At 40.4% G+C, this 21,668-nt stretch overlaps 1 protein-coding gene across 1 annotated transcript; it reads right to left on the bottom strand.

Moving 5' to 3' along the window:
- Positions 1-1,447: 1,447 nt before the first annotated feature.
- LOC134540074 (neuronal acetylcholine receptor subunit alpha-10-like) lies at positions 1,448-20,180 on the bottom strand. The gene is made up of 9 exons (XM_063382532.1): positions 20,085-20,180; positions 17,302-17,459; positions 15,053-15,103; positions 11,698-11,807; positions 10,022-10,235; positions 7,595-7,766; positions 6,130-6,282; positions 3,262-3,449; positions 1,448-2,495 (listed from the first exon to the last, which is right to left on the bottom strand). The coding sequence occupies exons 1-9, from the start codon at positions 20,146-20,148 to the stop codon at positions 2,313-2,315; spliced, it is 1,293 nt and encodes a 430-aa protein (XP_063238602.1). The 5' UTR covers positions 20,149-20,180; the 3' UTR covers positions 1,448-2,312.
- Between the last annotated feature and the right edge of the window lie 1,488 nt (positions 20,181-21,668).

Raw genomic sequence — 21,668 nt, 5'->3', positions numbered from 1 at the left:
TTCTTTTTGCAGTTCCCTGGTATTTAAAAATAAAATTTGACAAATATTTTGCACTTTTACAATGACGTATGTGCGAACAGTACACTGACGAAAAAAACAACAATGAACTTTTTAATTTAACAGTTGTAAGTGTAATTTCATCTGCAAATCCGAATGTGTAATTTAACACATTAGTTATTATAATAACCGGTGTATTTTAACCGAAGTCTGTAGCTATTTGTGTGTTTAGAAATGTCTGTGTAAAATTACATACGACCAAAATGGAAAATTACTAAACATTTTATAAGTAATTTTACGATTTTTTTACATTGTAGGAAACGTTTATTCAACTGCATAAAATTATTGCATTTTATGTTTAGTAGCAAATGTGCACCAAATGTGTTCTGTGTTACACAAACATTATTGAATAATATCTTTACCGGTCTTATTGCGACGTAATTACTCACGGGATGTTTATTTTATGAGTTTCCACATAGAAAATTGAATTTATTAAAAAACATCTTTAAAAAAATTGTGATTGGGGAAAACGAATGTAACTCACAACGAGTCTCAAGTTACGGTATCACATACAATATTCATTCATTTTGTTTTTTTTAATTAGTTTTGTTTTAGGGCTATTTCAGTAAATGTAAAGCGATACGTTCCTTGCATTATTTGTTCTGTCACGAATATTTACAATATACATTTACTAATATTTTCAATGTATATCAACTTATTATAACATAATGGGTGTAAAATGTCACGCTATTTTATGTAATTATTATCACTTGCGGGACTTTTTAAACCCATTGTATTACACTTAGTAAAAATCTTTTAGTAATATTTGTGACACAACAACGAATGCAAGGGAGGTAATGTGTAAAAAAAGGAAAAATTTACAGAAATATCCCTTGAATAGCAGTAATAATGAGAAAAGGAAAAAAAATTAAAATGACGTGTGATACTCTGCCCTAAAATGGGAAGGATTGGGGGTGGGTGTAAAGAGATGAAATCCGGAAAGACACCATATTGAATTAAACATTAATTTTTTTCCGTAACGATTCATGTAAGTTTATTATTAAGAATTTGGCCTCGTTAAGCTAGAGTTGCTACATAATTTTGTGAAATACCTAAAGGTATCAATTATTATCAGTAACTAATAGTATTTCCTGTTATCTGTGAAATCATCAAGGGTTCAAAATTAAAAAAAACATTTCTAATAATTACTACAACTTATAATACATAATGTCAGTAAACATGATTGAGATTATGCATTTAATAATACTTTTTATCCTTCAAGTATTGAACAGCAGTTTAAAATTTAAAAAAAAGAGTATTTGACAATAACATAATTTACGAAACAAGCAAATTCTTAGAAGTAACAATAAATTTATTTGTTGCAGAAAAAAGTCATGAAGTAACCAACGCAAGTCTAAATTATTCGGTATTCTTCGATGGATAAAATAATATAATTTTTATTTTCTTTAATAGTTGACATTTTAAAATCGACATTATTTTATTCAATTTTTGATGTGATTTAATTTTCAACATCATCTTCGCTGAAAGTCATCAACAAAATATTTTAATCTCTTACGATACATTACACTATTTATATTATTATTTATATTGAATGAAGATGTTGTGAGACACTTTTAACAAAAGTCCAAAGAGTATTGTCCTCGTAGAATAGCTATCCTTTAACATGAATACCAATATCGTTAAAAGAGCCAAACTCAACTGTCACGGGGGGGGGGGGGGGGGGGGAGAGAGAAATAGGCAGTCTACTAGCACATGTCCCATTATCTTCGGAAAAAAAAAGTGTTGAATCGTGTAGAGGGGGAAGCCTAAGATGTATATCAAGTTCTGTCCCTGCCCGAACACGCCCGAATATTTACCTTCTGCCAACCTCGGGTTTATTTATATATATTTATATTTCTCTGTTTATTTTAATGTAGCTATACTAACCTAACTAACCGTCTATAGTGTTTTAAAGTGTTTTAATGTAGCTAACCTAACCGACCACTTTTAATATTTGAATTAATTTTTCCTGTGCAAAAATAAAACCAATCCCGAAGTTGGCCGAAGGTGAATTGTTCGGGTGTAATCTGGAATGGCAGAACTTTATGTGCATCTTAGGTCTCCCGTTGTGAGACGCTTTTAACAAAAGTCCAAAGAGCATTGTCCTCGTAGAATAGCTATCCTTTAACATGAATACCAATATCGTTAGAAAAGCCAAACTCAACTGTCACGGGGGGGAAAAAAATAGGCAGTCTACCAGCACATGTCCCATTATCTTCGGAAACAAAAAGTGTTGACTCGTGTGTAGAGGCGGGTTACGAGACCCGTGCAATCAGGAGGATGTGGAACACGATCAGATACACGTAGAACATGGCTCTGTCCAGCACGTCGACCAAGAACGCCCATTGGTCGAGCGGGAGCTTGGACGGACCAATGTCCTCTGAGTTCTCGATGATGTCAGCGGCCTCCTCGTCACCAGACTGCTTCCTCGGAAAAACCTGCGGTTGGAAAAAAAAAAAAAACTAAAAGTCAGTCATGGGGACTATCGACAGAAGTGAAAACTTAAAATTTTTGTTTTTAAATTTGTAATATGACATCATTTCTACGTCAAATGTACGCAAACAATACGCGCGTGTTTTCATATGCCTGTGTCACACCTGTGACTGGTATAAAAAATACATATTATAACATAGATAGAAAAAAACGTAAATTTTAAATATATTAATTGCTATATAGTGACATATATAGAGATGTATATAGGTATATATAGACATAGAGAGATAGATAGGAATATATAGATATATAGAATTAGAGAGAGATAGGGAATTAGATATATATATATAATTAGAGAGATATAGAGAATTAGAGAGAAATATAGAATTATAGAGAGATAGAGAGAGACATAGAGAGTGATAGAAAATTTGAGAGAGGTAGAGAGATAGAGAATTAGAGAGAGATAGAGAGATAAATAGAGTGTGATAGATTATTCTAGAGAGGTAGAGAGATAGAGAATTCGAAAGGTAGATAATTAGAGAGAGAGAGAGAGAGACAATTAGAAAAATATAGACAATTAGAGAGAGATAGAGAGATAGAGAATTAGAGAGGTATAGAGAATGAAAGAGAGATAGAGAATGAGAGAGAGAGGGATAGAGAGAGAGGCAGTACTTCAAACTAAACTAAACTGCCAGAGGCTGTGCGACTAGGCTAGTCAGAAGCGAGGGTGCGGGGTGTCGGTCGAGGGGAAAGGGGGGAAGGAGCGCAGACCTGGGGTCCGAGTCTGCCGGCGAGCAGCGGTCTGCCCAGGGGGTTGTCCACCAGCAGCAGTGCGGCGGCGCCGAGCCAGGGTGGCGGCGGGGCGGCGGCGGCGGCCCGGGGGCGGGACGCCCTCATGGCGAGCACCGCCGTCCCCAGCGCCGCCAGCACCAGCACCAGCGAGTCCCGGTACAGCAGCACTGCACACACACACAGCAGCTCTTACATCACTCGTCAGTAGAAACACGCTACATTCGCGGATTCATCTCGCGACATAGGCTAGCGTCAATACCTTCGTACCGCTTCTTGCGATTGGCCCGCATTTCATCCGGGGGAACTGTGAGCCAATGGGAAACACTCAGGGGCGCAACAACTAAATTTCCAAAGGGGGGGCAATATACCTTTTTATAAAGAATCATCGATCCCCCTATTGAAGCGGGGGGTCTGGGGGTCCTCCCCCGGTAAAATTTGTATTTTAAGGTGGAAAATGGTGCTATTTAAGCAGTTTTATTATCTAAAAATTGATTGCACAGCACTTTCTTTGCCCCCGTTTGTCCCCACTTCAAGGTTTAGAAGGGGGGAGGGGGGCAAAGTACCCTTGCCCCCCCCCCCTGTTGTGGCGCCCCTGGAAACACTAAACCAAGGAAAGTGCCGAATTTCGGACAGCCTAGTTGAGACGTCTCACGCGTCAGTAGCCAATGAACAGGTGTCATTTCCGCGAGTATTTAAAGGACTGTGAAGTCTATCCTAGAGGTTAATCAATCCGCGTTTTTTTGCAGGTCTCTACTTATCAGTAGGGGCAGGCATTTTTTTCGCGAATAAATCTGAACGCCTGGTAGACTGCAACAAGGTATACACGCACCAGCGGTTTCTTCCTTGTGATTGGCGGCCGCCTGCGAGAGAAGTAGTTGCCTTATTTCGCTGAGCCACTCAGGACGCATTTGCTGCCGCACTGAATCACTGTGATTGGTGTTTTAACAATCGTCATGCACCTGAAAGAATTTCACCCATTCACGAAACACAGACGGTGCTACAGTGTTTTAACTTTCAGCTAGTCTCGGAATCTTTTCGCGAAACATGCATGTCTTTACGTTATTAATTTAAAAACAAAATAGCCAGTCATGGGGACTGTCAAAAGAAGTGAAAACTTAAAATTTTGTTTTTAAATGTGTAATATGACATCATTTCTACGTCAAACGTACGTAAGGAAAATGATTTTGGTATCATATAAGAACGATGTCAGCATGACATCATTTATCCTTACGTCATTTATTTTAGTTACAACAGATGTCAGTGGTGTGTCAAAATTACGTAGAAATTCGTTACCTAGCAATGACTTACCAGTGATGTCAGACCTGGGTCATGTATTCACGTGGTCAAATTAACTTCACTTACTACTACAGCATGTCGGTAATGCGAGCTCACAAGATTTTACCCATCCAAAAAAAAAAAAGAGTCCATCACGCACATGATACAGTCGAGTATATACAATGTATTAGTGTATATATGCGTGTATATGTACACAGGCCACTGCGATTCGCCAGTCTGGCGCAACACGTCACTAGCATGTCGGTGGCGTGAACCCATAAGTTTTGCCCCTACCAAAAATTCGCTCAACGCGGCTAAAGAAGTTTTCACCTAAAAAAAGCCTTTTAAATTAGGTATGCCTTTAATATATTATACTTTAGTTAGCTCATGTGTATCTTACATGCTAATTTTTTTTCAACAGTTTTTAAAAAAAAAGGAGGTTCTAAATTCGTCTGTATATATGTTTGTTATATATATGTTCGGGCATAACCTTTTTGTTTATGAACCGATTTTGATGATTTATTTTTTTCCTACGAAAATTGCTGCCTTATTTTATATTTTAAATGATGTTTCATTCTTACATATATATATATATATATTTAAAAAAAACATAGAAAATATAAACCAAAATTCAACAATTTGAATTTATTTTGTTTTATCGTGCATATTAATGTGCGCAGTTAATACTGTAAAGCTATTCGGAGAACGACTTACAAACAACTTTAAATATCGGAGGTACTCGGACAACACAGAGAATAAACACCCGAGTAGGAATCCGAACCCAGTGTTTACGGCGAGCACTAATTTGTAGTGGTACAGTTGTTTTCACTTGAATGTTAAAATTTTTTACAAAATATCTGTAAAGTATAAGTACATGAATATTTCTGTTCCGTATACGAAATAAAAAAAAACCAGTTTGACTAACGAGGGGAATAAAGGAAAATTGAAAAAAAAAATTGGTTGTCTGTAAAGTCGGTTTACGAACGATAGTTTAACGTGACAACGTCATAACAAAACATTGATGTAATGATTGCATACTTTTATGAATAAAATTGAATAATTTTTCTTTTAATAATAAAAGAATAAATACTTTAAATTATATTAGTAATCAGATTTTAAAATGCAAGAATAATTAACCTTTATTGCCAAAATTGTTGTTGTAATAAGCAATGAATACCACATTAACTTTTCACTTCACTTTATAAACAGTCGACGAAACAGTTCACGTGTAGATGACTTGTAATTAATTTTTTAAAACTGGCGTTTAGTTATAAAGTTTAAATATAATTATGAACAAGTTTTCATATAAATTAACTGTAATCAAATATCTATCATCAATTATATGAATAACTAAATCTTTTAGTTAATTGTAACATAACCTATTATTATGCACTCGCCGACAGCGTAACGGAACAATGATCGTAAGGGGACACAGGTAACGGAACAAAGAGCGTAACGGGACACAGCGTAACGGAGCAATGTGCGTAACGGGACACTTTTTCGTGCGTGCAGCCGGCGTCCATCAATTTATTAGACGTTGTTACGTCAAAAAAGCAAGTAGAGGTTTCATACCTATTCTGGGACAGGTCTCCCCGTTGGATCCGATGACGTACATCAGATTCTGCAGGCACAGGCAGTGGATGACCAGGTTCAAGCAGCACAGAGTCACTCGCGCCGTGTTGTCGGGGCTTATCCAGAACGACACCGCAGTCATCACCGCTAACACTGAAAATAAATAAATAAATAAATAAATAAATGAAACAGCATCAACCACTTGAAAATTTTTGTATTTGCTTCATAAGAATGAAAAACCCCAGTTCATAGCGGATTTTCGACAGTAATTTTTTTTAAATACTGCCCATATTGTTGAAATTCACTAACCAGTTAATATTATAATGTTTGCCTTTGTCTTTGTGAAATCTGGTTTGCGCAATCCGCCACAGATAGCAGCACCGTAGTTACACATTTCCGTTCTATGTGACTTCCCTTCCATTCACTAAATTACTCCTACGAAAATGCCGTATACCGAGAGCTAAGATGTTACTCACAAAAAAATAATATTATTAGCGTCAGTAAAAAGTTTCATTTGAAAATGTTTAATAACCTGGTCCATGCATTTTTCGCGAAATGGTTTCGAGACCAGCTGAGAGTATGAGACGCCGTAGCATCGTCTGTGATTAGTGATTGGTTTTGTGTTCATTCCAGATACCACCTTAATAGTTGACGCACAAATCCCAGCCATTCAGAGTGGAATAAATCGTGACCAATCACAACGAGTAAACTTGCTGGCACAGGTAGTCTAGTGAGCAAAATACTTGGCCCTAACAATAATTCACTTGGATGATTAAATTAAACAATAATGTAACAATGAACTCAAAATTATAATAAAAATTGCAACAATAAACAACTGAAATAATAAAAAAATTTGGTTGTCTGTAAAGTCGGTTTACGGACGATAGTTTAACGTAACGTCATAACAAAAACATTGATGAAATGATTGCATACTTTTATGAATAAAATTGAATCATTTTTATTGAATTATCACTATTTTGTATGGATACAAAGATGGAGTTAAATGAAATATACAATTTAATTGATAAATTTACTTTTTATTTGCACTCATTAATTCAAATATGTTTATTATTTTAACGAACAGATTATTTTAACTATAACTTTCATACATGTTTGCTATTTTAACTTCTTCCAATCTGTGTTATTCTGTCAAGGATAGGACGATGATGGGAAAAGTAGGAAACGAATGGGAGTTTTTCATCAAGTTTAATGTGGCTCGAAAAAAGTCAAATCGATGGTTGTTCTAATCGAGCGGAAGAGAGATAGATGCGGCGCAAGCATACAACGAGCGTAACGGGACAATGTGCGTAACGGGACGATGTTCGACACGGGACACTTTTTTTTCGTGCGTGCAGGCAGGCGTTCATCGATTTATTAGGTGTCACGTCAAAAAAAAAAAACAACCGAAGATGCACTATCGGGCGTTCGGCTCTCTCGTCTGTGAAAAGAAGGTTTTCCCACTCACCCAGGAGCGGTGCGAGGATCACAGCCATGTAGAGCGACGAGTGCCTCCTGATGGTGAACTCGTAGAGCACGGAGAGCTCTTGGCCGCCGAACAGCGCGTGCTCCGTCGACACGCTGGCGTTCACCGCGACCAGCTCCCAGTCGCGGTTCGGCACCAGGTCCAGCGTGGAGATCTGGCAACGTCGCCATCACACACACCTTTGAATATATATATACTGTATAGAAGTCGCCAGCCCAGGTTAAAATTTCTAATACGGTTTTGAGGCAGTTGGTTAATTCACCGCCGCAATCGCCACCATCTCTAGGGCATCGACTTGTGGTGGTCCCTAGCGGACAAGTTTCGAACTCTTCAAACACCCCTTCCCCCTCCCGTTGAACGACCTTGAGCTGCAGTGAATGATGGCTGAGGGGTGCGGGGAATGACAGCGGGCGACAGTGCTGCGCTCTAACGGGTAAATAACAACTAAGATGATACAGGGCGTTACGGCAGCGCACTGCAGTGGCGAAGTTCCCAAGCTGCTCATCATACGCTTCTGAAAAACGTAGAGTAAATCCTATCCACTCGCGACTTCTATACAGTATATATATTCATAGCACACACACACACACACACAAACGGGAAGCCTACGATTCACGCCGAGTATTCGACATGCCCGAACATTACCGAATGCCTGACTTCGGGTGACTTTTTGGAATTCTTTCGTCTAACTATGTAGTTAACTTATCCTAACCAGTCATCCTAATTTTAACGGATATTAAACGGACCTAACCTATCATAACCCACTGTCCACGCAACCTAACCCAACTGACCCTTTTCATTCTCTATATCACAGATTTGTAATACATAAACTTAACGAAATCATTTGTTAAAATGGTGAACTATTACTTATATCACAATGTCAGAAAAACCTTGTCAAAAAGTAGTTATTATTATTATTTTCCCTTTTATAAAAATCACTCACCTTAATAATTACAAATTTATTATTTCAGAAGAACAAACGTAAATAGTGTTTTATTTCTTTTTTCATGCATACATAACTTTCCAGTATATGTAACACTCTCATTGACTAGATTTTCTCATTGCTAGCATTGGAGAAGTTAGCATTCACATTTCCGGCATTTAAAACAGACGTTTTTTCACCTAAAAAAAAAAGAATACCGAAGATACCCGAAGGCAAGTATTCGGTAATGTTCGGGCATGTCGAATACTCGGCATGAATCGTAGGCTTTCCCACACACACGCATGCATTTCACGTCTTTGAATACAAAACTACATATTAGAATCTAAAAAAAAAAAAAAAAAAACCTGTAAACTCTTAAGGGGGTGCCTCCCATTTCAGGTCAAGATTTAATTTTATATTTACAGTAATTACAGATAAATGTGTAGACATTTTTTTTTCAATTTTTTAACTTACACGAAATGAAAAATATATATACAGCGCATACTTTTTGCACAATTATCTGCCAAAGTTACATTTTGAACGTTTTTGGGTTGTACAAATAAGGCAGAATTTAATTTATTGCAGAAATGAAACTTTTTATGATTAACTGCAATGCCACTGGTTACTTCAAGAAATGATTTGAATTTCTTCCAGAAAATATTAATTAATTTTACCTGGAATTTCAAAATTCTCAAGAAACATGAAATGAGTTTTAGTAGGTAACTGCTCACTGATGATGGCGACTGCAATTTCGACCGAAAACGTCGGGTGAATTATTCACCAACGACGCGGCTACAACCCAGAAGCCAAGCTACATCTTGGCTTATTATTATTATTATTTTAATCCTGGAAGGGAGTGATCCGGACCCCCAAAGGACTCCTCCATGGCTATTCGTCCCTGGCTCAACACTAACTGATCGTGTTGACCTGACCTCAATCTGGTAGCGCCTGATCACCAACTGTACCTGCCTAGCCAACATTCTGCTGAATGTGGCTGCAAGCTAAATACACGTCTGATCACTGAATACACACGCCTGACCACTGACTGGTAGCGTAATGCCACCCACTGAACGTGTCCGACCGTCAAATATGTGCCCGGAAAACTGCGACAGACTGTGGTCCGATCACCGAGGCAGCAAAGAGGTAAACCTATCAGTAGAGACCGGAAAAATTCGCAGATTCATCTCGCGATAGTCTGAAATTCATATACTTATACCTTTAAGCTGCTTTTCCTATTGGCTCACTGTTAGTCTGGGCAACTCTCAATAAGAAACCCTTAACCAAAGAAGTGACGAATCTCGGGCAATAACAGTTGAGACGACTCACAAGTCAACAGCCAAAGAACTGGCGTTATTTGCCCGAGTATACAGATGACTGTGTAGACTATCCTGAAGGTCATCGAAACCGCGAAATTTTTCAGGTCCCTACCTATCCAGGAAATGGACCCCGAACTGAGCGTCGAGGCAGGGCAGGACGGGTGGACTCACGCCGGTGTCCATGACGGTGAGGTTGACGCTGTTCTCCTTGTCCTCGAGCGCAGTGAGCACCAGCTCGCAGCGGTGCGAGTCGAAGGGCCACGAGGCGAGGTCGCCGTCGCACTGCGCGTGGTAGGCACTGCTGGCTATGCACACCACGTGGCCGACGTGGCGCACCACGCACTTGCCGTCCGAGAAGAAGTTGGCCAGCGACTGGAACTCGGCGCTGCGCGGGGGTGGAAACAGATCCATCAGCGCAACCGAAACACGTCAACCAACATCCGACGTGAACCCAACTTGTTAGGTGGGAAACTTCCATCACTAGTGGAACACGTGATCAAACACCAAACCTGTTGAATGGAAACCCCCATCACTAATGAAACACGTGATCAAATACCAAACTTGTTAAATGGAAACCCCCTTCACTAAAGAAACACGTGATAAACCACCAAACTTGTTAAGTGGAAACCCTCTTCACTAGTGAAACATATTTTCAAACACCCAACTTGTTAAGTGGAATCCCCCATCACTAGTGAAACACGTGATCAAATACCCAACTTGTAAGGTGGAAACCCCCATAACTAGTGAAACACATGATCAAACACCCAACTTTTTAAGTGGAATCCCCCATCACTATGAAACATGTGATCAAACACCTAACTTTTTAAGTGGAAACCCCCATCACTAGTGAAACACGTGATTAAACACCCAAAGTAAACCCAACTTGTAAAGTGGAAACACCCATCACTAGTGAAACACATCAAACACCCAAAGTAAACCCAACTTTTTAAATGGAAACCTCCATCACTAGTGAAACAATTGAACACTCACCCAAAGAAAACCATACTTTTTAAGTAGAAACCCCCATCACTAGACACCGGAAGAATTCGTGGGTTAATTTAATAATATGCTAAAATGTAAATAATATTATCTTCGTGCTGCTTCTGCTATTGGTACTCTGTTAATCAGGAGGACTTTTCGTCAATTCAAGAAAATCAATCAAATAAGTGTCGAATTACAAGCTACCCTGATGAGAACCCTCACAAATTAACAGCCAATGAACAGACTACGTTTGCCCAAGTATGCACAGGATTGTGGAATCTATCTTGGAGGTCTTTGAATCTGGGAAGTTTTACAGTCCCTGCCCATCACTAGTGAAACACGCGAATAAAAATTCATCAAAATGTGCAAAACCCCATTACTACTGAAATACGTGAAGAAACGCCCAAAAAACCGTTCGAACGTCCAACTGTTCGAGCATCCCGCTGTTACTGTTCGTGGGTACAACTGTTTGATTATCCTACTGTTCGAGTGATCCACTGGTAGAGTGTCCTCATCATTGAATGTTATTAATCCCACCATGTGAACAGTGAAAACATTTTTATGTGTGTTTATCAGTAAATAAATTTTACATATTTAAGTTAACTATATAGTTATATAATTGGTTTTGCAAAAATAATTTATTCCAGGTAGTTTGACACTCGGACAGGTGGCTACCAGCCCACAAGATGTCAGCCTCTGATCTTGGCATCGTCCACAATGAGCACAATAAAGAGTCTTGGGTTAGGCCATGAATGTAAAAGCTGACTCTAGCCTAGAGAGGGTAAGTATGAAGTGAAGCATTGCTGCTCCTGTTACTGGTTTCCTGCAAGCAGGAAGATAAAAACTTAAGTTTCGACTTGACTTACGGGCTCTGAAGAACGAGTTCAGGGATCCAGATTTCGTAGCTTCTGAAGTGCAAGAATTCTATGCCGTTGTGTTGTTTTGGGTCCCAGGTCAGATAATCGTCCATCCAACTCTGCGAAGCAAAAACAGTCGGTCACAGAATTCCCAGTAGTTCGGACACAGACAGAATCACTCGTTTCACCTTAATTATGACCTGATTCGGGTTTTGACCGTTTTTCTCGACGCCAGACGCTTCTTCTTATTGAGAAGAAGAGTTCTGTTTACGCGGAATCTCAAAAAAGACCAAAAATTGGAGTATTGGCCGTTTTCTCAACACTAGACGCTTCTTATTATCAAGAAGAAGAAGAAGAAGAAGAGGAGTTCTGTTTTACGAGGAATCTCAAAAAAGACCCAAAAATTGGCCGCAATCGGCGGTACCGTGAAAAAAAAAAAAAGTTTTTTTTTTAATTCTAGCCTAAAAATGGTATAGTTTATATAGTATAACATGGTATAGTTATTTTAGATCTAATCTCCAAGGTTCTATGACACAACAGCTTAGTTATACTCGATTCATAATGGTCGAGTGACGCAGTCAGATGCGCGTCAGCTCTCTATGGGAGGACTTTCGAGTCCCGGCAAAGGTACGTCATGGGTGTAGATTTGTATTTTCCCTAAATACGACTCGATTATTGTCACAGTCAGTTATATCATCAACATGAAGACGAACCTCTTCGATAATCAATAGTTGAAATATGGTTGGTACGTTGGTATTCAATGATCTAATTTAAAACAAAGCTGTGAACTCACTTACCTCCCACCATGGCTAAACTGATTCGATTCCCGGGGTTTTGAACTCAAATTTTAGTGGTTTTGTTTTTACAAGTTTATTCTATACATATATTCCGTCATCAGATGCCAGTTCCCGAAACGTCGCAACTGTTTTGTCATCTCATAGGAAACATATTGTGTTCGTTAATGTTGTCGTTTTGTTGTCCATAATATCTGTTTATCTTCATCGTTGTGTTCGTATATTTGCTGCATTGTTCAGGTTTAGTTGTCTGCCTGCGTTTAAAATGTTATTTTTGAAACTGTCTAGTCGTTGTTAGCCCACTGTGTTCTTCTGTGTTGTTATTCTTTTTTTCATGACTAAATTCCCTTCACGGAATTCTTGTGCTGTCTGCTGTTTGAGTTTTAATGTGTTTGTCTGTGCTGTCGTCGATTTGTAGTCCATAACACCTGTCTAGGTTCATCATTGGGTTTATCTGTTTGACGTTAGCTGATTTAGGCTTGTTCTTTATGAGTTTTTTTTTAATTTCTTAATTTGCGTTCTTGATTATTTTTTTTATGACAAACAGTGCAAAATTGCAATGGAGTATGTCCAAGAAATTGTATAGAATTAAAATTCCCAATCGCATGAATCATTTAAAGATCATGTCAATTGTAAGGCCAGCATGTTTTGCTGTTTAGGAATGTTTTGCTAAGTGTAAGAAGGGTATTTTCACTTTCGCCGAATGAAAATTTCATTTAAAAATTACAGGCTCCGAGTCTGCAATAATAGTCAAATTCACTTGTTTTCCAAATAATAACTTCTTTTTTATTTGTTTTGTATTAATTAAAAATGCATTTTTTTTTGCTTTGAAAATCTAACGATTTATGTTACAATAGTAGGTATATATTGGTTCCTTCGAGGACTGGAGCTGGGCAGAGGAGCGAGTAACCGGCCACTGTCTTAGGTTATGATGTCACAGCGGCCATCTTGTATGACCTTGACCTTTGACATTAAACTTTAATATTACCAAAAATTGCCAAAAATACTAAAAAAAAATTGCCCAAAATTCAAGCAAATTTTCCAGCTTTTAGGGAAAAAAAATTCCACTAAAAGATCTCAAAAATATGAAGAAAAAAAATCCCTATTAAGGGAAGTTTTTCCGTTTCGAGGGAAAAATTCCCGTTTCGAGTGAAAATTTCTCGTTTTAGTCTTCAAAGACCTCAAAAATCTTAAAAATAATAAACATGCATGGAAGATGGAAGCAGCAGCAGAAGAGATTGATTACAAGTCATGGTCGAAGATGGGCATATTGGTCGAAGGTCTGAGAATGTTGATATCGGTTCGTGGAGGAAACTACTCGCACATCGATGAAGTAGTCTCCGTAATTAAAGAACTAAGGGAAGCTGGCTACATACAATAATCACTTATTTTACTTTAATATTAAAAAATAAATAAATTTTTTTGGATTACAAACTTTATTGTTTTATTTCTTTTAATCTGATTTCTAACTAAGGCTGAGTTCTCGTAGTAACATATCGTATTCTACCAGTAGTAACCCACCAGTCGTATCAGCTTATCGTATAATACAGTATCCGGGCGATGAGATCGTATCCCTGCAATGGTGGCCATGGGATCCTAATTGTCAAGGTCATGACTTTAGCGGCTTATGTGTGGCTTGTAGATGTGGACTTTAAAAGCAGACTTTTCAAGTCTTTGTCGTTTTTTGAGGACTACCTTGTTATATGAAATTTTTTTTTTTTTTTGATAATTTTTTGTAGATTTTTTTATAAACAGGAAATGTTTGCTAATTTTTGGCATATTTTAAGTTTTTTTTTGGCAAATTTTTAGCAAAATTTGATGTCGGTCGGCTCTTCGTACCTCTGTCTACACCAGTCCTCGGAGGAACCAACATGTAATACTTATAATCATCTGTCAATAAAACCCAAGTTAAAATCACATGGAGGTATTAGTCATTGGAATGGGTGTTAGTTCTAGTGTTGAAGTCATCCTGAGTAGAAGTTGATTTGAAAAATGAACCGTAGTGAAAAGGTTAGAAGTTAATGTTATTTTTTGCTTAATAGTTTAAAAAAGAACTCGCTAGGAATAAGCGCAAAAAAAATACTATCAAGAAGTGAGTATTTTTAAAATAAAGCAGCTTAAAAGGGGGTTGTCTGTAAAGTCGGTTTACGGTCGAATATTTTACGTGATAACGTCATGATGAAAAATTGTATACTTTTTAATTTTCAAATATTATTTACAGTTTTTGCAAATTTAATTTAAATAATTTGTTTAAATATAATCACGAACAACTAGTTAAAAACCCCGCCTTAACTTGTTTGATATTATACAAGATTTTCTCGCACGGTGGTTGGCCGGTTCTTGCACGCTCGGCTCAGGTGGAACGTGACAAATGAGTCTTGCTTTTCCGTGCGTGCAGCCGGCGTTCATCGATTTATAAGACGTTATCACCGTCAAAAACCCATCAAAACTAACTAAACATTAAAGAGGTTCGAAAGGGTTCGTTCTCATTTCGACTTCATTTACCAACATGGCGAAGATCGCTTGCAACCACTCCATGACTTCTTACCTCCATGGGCAAAGAGACTTACCCAAGCGGTCCAAGTGTGGATATCGATGCTGTGTCCATGACTCATCTCGTTCTGAAAGTAAGGACAACACTCATTAATAGAGACCGAAAGAAAAAAAAAACATTCACGGATTCATTTCGCGATGGACCAAAATTCAAATGCGTATACCTTTAAGCTCTTTTTTGCTATTGGCTCACTGTTACTCTGGACGACCTTGCGCCAATGAGAAACCGTCTACCAATTAATAGACATGGCACAACCAAATAAAGTTATTATTATTTTTTTAATATTCGACTATCTTTTCCAATGTTTGAAGGAAAAAAATTCCTTGAATGAAGCATCATTTAAAAAATAAAATTACGCGTCAATTTTTCGTAATAAATACTCAAACCATAGTCATGTGCTGTGCATATGTACGATATCTTTCTTGCATTAGTACAGGCTATTTATTGGCAACTGGTTTCATAAGGAATCTTTCGTGAATGTTCAGAAATTTTTTTTCCTGTGGAAAGGCAACATAGTTAGAATTTCAGCCTGACACGATTTTTTTCCCCACCTATTCACTGGGTATAAAAGTAGACTTGAAGCACATATACCTACATCTCCTTAACGTTGATGATTGGATCACAGTCTTCTTTACACGCCTGCGAAAGAAGTATCGAATCACACGCAAAACCAGTTGAAGGCGTCTCACAAGTCAGCAGCCAATGAAATGGCGTTATTTTTTCCGAGTATACACAGGACGAATTTTTTTTTACAGTCCCTACTCATTTAGATACAAAACTACACGATATTCATTTGTTATTTGTTAACGGAAGTTCGATAAATAGTACCACGATTATTTCCTTTGTAAAATTTGCGCTCTAATGCTAGATTCGATTGGCTTATTCATAATCAAGCTTATTTTTGGAGTGCTCATTTGTCGGTAAGAAGGTAACAAATCTTTGGCGGATTGCAGGTCATTGGGTAACACACTTCTTCGCTTTTTTTAAAACTGGCCCAAGATCGTCAAATGCATGTCAAGAGCACTGTGATCCAATCATCAACGTTAAGGAGATGTATATGTGCTTCAAGTCTACTTTCATACCCAGTGAATCCGTGAAAAAAAAAAATTGTGTCAGGCTGAAATTCTAACTAAGTTGCCTTTCCACAGGGAAAAAAAGAATTTCTGAACATTTTAAGAAAGATTCCTTATGAAACCAGTTGCCAAGAAATAGCTTGTACTACCGCAAGAAAGATGTCGATAAATATGCAAAACATATGACAATGTTTTGAGTATTTATTACGATAAATTGACGAGCAATTTTATATTTTAAATGTAACTCAATTCATGGATTTTTTTTTCAAACATTGAAAAAGATAGTCGAATATTTAAAAAAAATATATATTGACTTTTATTTGGTTTTATCGTGTCCATTAACGTGCACAGTTAATGTTGGAAAGCTGTTCAGGGAACTGTTTACAAATACAGTACACTCCCGATTATCCGCGAAATTAAGTGGCAGAGCCACCGCGGATAGTGAAAATCGCGGATAATCCGCAAAAGAGCCGAAAATGGGAAACAAAAAAAAGGAAACATTAATATTTCAACTTAAAAATTTAAAAATGTATGTACAGTAAAAGTTACAATTAACAGTAAAAATGTTTAAATGATGCTAAAATTTTAGTATTTTACTGAATTATTAACATACAACACATTTCAGTTAATGTAAACATAAAGAGTGCTCGGTACTTGCTTCGGAACAAGGATACAGTACTGTACGTACTCAGAGACTTCATTAGACACTGCGTGAGTTCCGAGAAGGCATGCGGCATTTTACTGTACACTGCACACAATACAATCGTCAGTAGAGTTCAAATTTGCTCACTTTTAATGAAATACAGATTTACATATGTGCTGTATTTTTTTCGTAGCATGCGCGGATAATAGGGAGTTTACTGTAACTTTTAACTATTGGAGGTGCTGGCACGACGCAAAGCGTGAATGCCCCGGGGAAATTACTGCGGACGTGGATATTCCTGTTCCGACCCAGTGCGGCCTGCTCCTGTGACTGGTCCACGCTCTGCGGACCAGCGGAGAGTCCTCGTGGACCGGGCGCTCATCACGTCGATGGAGGTGCTGGGACAACGGAAAGCATGAATGCCCCAAGGGAATCACTGCGGACGTGGATATTCCTGTTCCGTCCCAGCGCGGCCTGCTCCAGTGTCCGGTCCACGCTCTGCGGAGGACTGTGGACCGGCGGAGAGTCCTCGTGGACCGGGGCGCTCACCACGTCGAAGCTCTTGAGCCACAGCAGCACGGCGACGGTGGTGGCGTTGGCGAGGTCCTTGGCGGGCCTCTCGAGCCGGTCGTAGTTGCAGAGCAGCGACTTCCTGAGCACCGTCGTCGGCTGCGGCTGGCGGGCCGGCCCGTCACACTGCTCGGTCCCTGTGAGGAAGGCGCCGGCAGTTCTGGTGAAGTCTTATGGCTCAGGACACAGCCAACTGTCTGGAACTAACTGCTGGCTTAAGGGTCTTGCGTCCCATAGGGTTTCCCGTCGACCCTATGGGATGAAGAGCGGATATATGACGTGTCGGAGCTGTAGTCGGCTCTAGTATCTGAGTGATGCTCTCAGCAAGATCCAAAAAGGGCGTGTGATGCGAATATATAGCCTCTCCCGCTTACGGCAACCCATAGCCTTCTCGTGGCGCCAGTGTTTAAACAAATATGGGAAATGCCGGAGGTGCCCACTCCTCAGACTTCCTCGGTATGTCGGAATGGGAATTCTGTATTAGTAAGCTGTGGGTAGGTGACTACGCCTTGCTCCTGCAGAAAATCCACTGGGGGGTTTTGGACCCCCAAACCCAAGGTGGTGTCTCAAAGCATCGGATTAAACGTGAAGAATCCATAATGCATATGGAATAGCGAAGGGCGGTTCCGCGGCGGGGGTTCGCTCCCGGTCCGGGCACCCGGGCTCTGGCAAGGCTGTAACCCTTGGGCGGGGGATAGTTTAAGGGTCGGTAATTAAGGCAGTCTTTGGTCTGGTGTTACCTTACCTACCCGGGCTCTAGCACAGTTGTAACCTTCGGGCGGGAGATATGCTGATATTGAAGTACCCAAGGACATCCATGTCCTGATTCGGGGGTGCTCTGCCGCCGTGGGGCTGCCCGGGAAAGCACTATACCTGAAGATGAAGGGTGCCATGGGACTGATCCTTTACTGTGATAGTTCCCTGCTGAGGTTTCCTCTAATGGCTCAGGATCAGGATTGGAGAAGGAAACGTGGTGGTAGTGGTCCTCCTATGCTTGGAGAACACTCCGAGGGGTCCCCGCCCTGCTGACGAGTGGAAGTGTTGAGCTACTAGCCTGCTGAGCTAGTAGAGGTTGGATAGGCCTCGGCTGGATCACGAGCAACTGGGTGACCGAGGGGTCCTAGAGAGGTGAGAGGTGTGGTTGCATGACGGTGCTACTCATATTCCACAGAGGGGGCTGGCTCTGTAGGCGGTTTGGGGGTTTAACGGCGGAGCTGGGGGCGGGTCGGTGGGGCCGAAGTTGGGATGGGTCTCCTCAACCTCTCGACCAAGCCGTGCGCTCACTTGTAACATGCCGCGATTGGAAATGGCGAATCTATTTCCCGGTTCTTAGATCCCATGTTTGGCACTGGTAACAGTGTCAGGCATGTAAAAGACCCATCTTTCTCCTAACCAGGACCACACCCTAACGGGATCATATGCCTGGGGGAGTATTGGTGAATTCTATGAGGTGTGAACCTAAATTACATGTCTGGAAATAACTGGAAGCTACTCCCACCCTACCCTATTAGGGTGCATATGTGGGAGGAGAACGTGAGAACGCCGGCCGTAAGGTCGGAATAATCTGTCTGGCCAGCTCCGGGTCTTAACCGGCTGTAAATCTGCCGGGCCGAGGTACGTCAGGTCGGAGGGTAGTCCGAGGAGACGAGGACATCCTGTTGAGTGACCCTGAAGAGAGGCGGTCGGATAGCTTGTTGGCGAATGGTCTGCCGAATCGACGCCAAGTTGGTAGTAGTACGGGAAGAATCCATGAAAGATTGAATGGTGTCCCGCTGATGTTTCCTCCAAGGCCCTGGATTCTGATTGGGTAGCACTCGTACTTGGTGGTGGTGCTCCGATCGCTTGGAGCAGGCTCCGAGCGTTCCCTATCCCTGTGCGGAGTCGACGTGGTGAGCGACGACACAGCTCCGGTACTAGCCTGGACAGCTAGCAGGCCTCCACTGGACCACGGGTTCACGGGGTGTTTTGAGGGGTCCCAGTGTGATAGGTGCCAGCAGTGCTGATAAAGTCTTAGGGCTCAGGACACAGACAACTGTCTGGTCAGCTGAGCGCGGTAGAGGGGCTGAGGCGGTGACTATGCTGGGTTGGTGGCCCCAGCCGCTGGTCATTGCCGAAGCTGTAATACCTTCCCGATCAAACAACAGGGAGTGATCCCTAGCAGTTCTGTTTTAAATAAGGTCTGGAATGTATATAAAACGAACTGGAAGTTTCTCCCACCCTACCCTGATAGGGCGCATATGTGGGAGGGGAACATGAGGATGCCGGCCGTAGGTGGGAACAATCTGTGCCAGGTACAGGCAACCGTCCTGACACAAAACCTAACAATATGGACGTTATGTGTGCAGGGTCGTTACCACAACGCCGAAATACCACAACGCCGAACGTACAATAACGCCGAATATCATAACGTCGAATGCCAAATTGACCGCAACGCCGACAGTTAGAAAACTTCTGTGTACCACAACACCGAAATACAGTAACTCCGAAAAATGTTGCTGCGGGGAGGGGGAGGGGGGGGGGCAAAGGAGCAAAATGAAAAACAACAGAATGAATTTATGTGCTAACCTTACCTAACCTAACCTTTGTGGCAGTCCTGCAAGACATTTTTCGGCGTTAATGTATTTCGGCGTTGTGGTAATTCGGCGTTGTGGTACACAGCAGTTTTCTAGCTGTCGGCGTTGTAGTCAATTTGGCATTCGGTGTTATTGTACGTTCGGCGTTGTGGTGCGTCCCCGACGTTGTAAGTTAATTAGTGGTCTCACCGGCTGCAGCCCGGAGACCCGTCGCGAAGAGCGCGAGGAGAGAAGCCAGGTCGCGGGGCCTCATCTTCGCTCGACGACGGAGACGTGTCTGGTTGGTGCCGGACCCGAAGGGCGTCGACACATGTCCGGACACGCCCGCCGGCGCGCGGATAACCACTGATAACAAGGACCCTCCCACCTCCCTCCCTCCCCACCCCCCTACACACACTCTCTCTCTCTCCCGAGCGCCAACAGTGTCATGCTAGCTTGACACCAACCCAGCCAAAAAACAGTTCGCAGGCTTTCACGGCCATTGTCTGAAGTAGCTTGGCTTCCGGGGTTGTAGCCGGGGAAGCCTAAGATGTGCATCAATTTCTGTCTCTGCCCGAACACGCCCGAATATTCACCTTCGGCCAATCTCGGGTTTATTTATATATATATGTATATTTCTCTGTTTATTTTAATGTAGCTGTACTAACCTAACTAACCGTCCATAGTTTTTTAAAGTGTTTTAATGTAGCTAACCTAACCGACCACTTTTAATATTTGAATTCATTTTTCCTGCGCAAAAATAAAACAAATCCCGAGGTGAATATTCGGGCGTGTTCGGGCAGGGACAGAACTTGATGGACACCTTAGGCTTTTCGTTGTAGCCGCTTCCTTGGCGAGTAATTCACCGACGTTTCGGGTTCGACATTGCAGTCGCCATCATTACTGCTCCTTGATGACGGCGACTGCAATGTCGGCCGAAACGTCGGTGAATTACTCGCCGAGGAAGCTGCTACAACCCCGGAAGCCAAGCTGCTTCATGTTTTTTTTTTTCCCTTGTACTTTTACAAAAAGATTCCTTGTACAACACACGGCTACGTGAAATAACGTTTTTTTTTTCCCCGAGATAACACTGAGCTTTTCTTACGAAAATTGGAGCATAATGTTATATTTTAGTTCATGTTTCATCAGAGCATAATTTTTAAAAAAAACTCGGAAAAAGATAATTTAATATTTAATAATTGCACTTTTATGTGCATTAATGTGCTCAGTTAATAATAGGAAGTTATTCAAGGAAAATTTCTGCGAATAATTCCCAGTATTACTGCGAACACAATTTCTTTTTTTTCATTTGTAAAGTTGTTAGCATTTATATATGTACAGATTTACAAAATATTTGTAATTTTAAAAGAACATTAATTTTCCATTTACAACAAAAAAAAAGTTACAGTATAACAGAGTACTAACCTATGATTTCAAACTGCAGAGGAAACGTCGTTAGTTGCGAGAAAATTAAACTAAATTCTCTTTTTATAGAAAAACAATTTTTGTATTGTTACAAAATATTTTGATGAAAACCCATATGCTAAAACATATTTTCGAGAAGTAGAAGTAAAAAGATCTAAATTCTTCGGCGTAGTTATGGTAAAGTAGAGGGAATATGCTATATATCTTCGAATGTTTTGGAACATCGCAATAATTGGTTTATAACGTTACGAAATCGGCGTATCCAACACGAAGGGTGAGGCATAACACTCGAACGAGTCACTTGTCGCTTTTTTTTTTTTTTTTTTTTTTTAGCACTCCACATTTTACTGTCAAACGAAATATTGAAAC

This window comes from Bacillus rossius, chromosome 16, assembly GCF_032445375.1.
Source record: "Bacillus rossius redtenbacheri isolate Brsri chromosome 16, Brsri_v3, whole genome shotgun sequence".
NCBI classification, from domain to species: Eukaryota; Metazoa; Arthropoda; class Insecta; order Phasmatodea; family Bacillidae; genus Bacillus; species Bacillus rossius.
The sequence above is the reverse complement of the archived record's forward strand: the minus strand, read 5'-3'. Positions and strand labels throughout refer to the sequence as shown.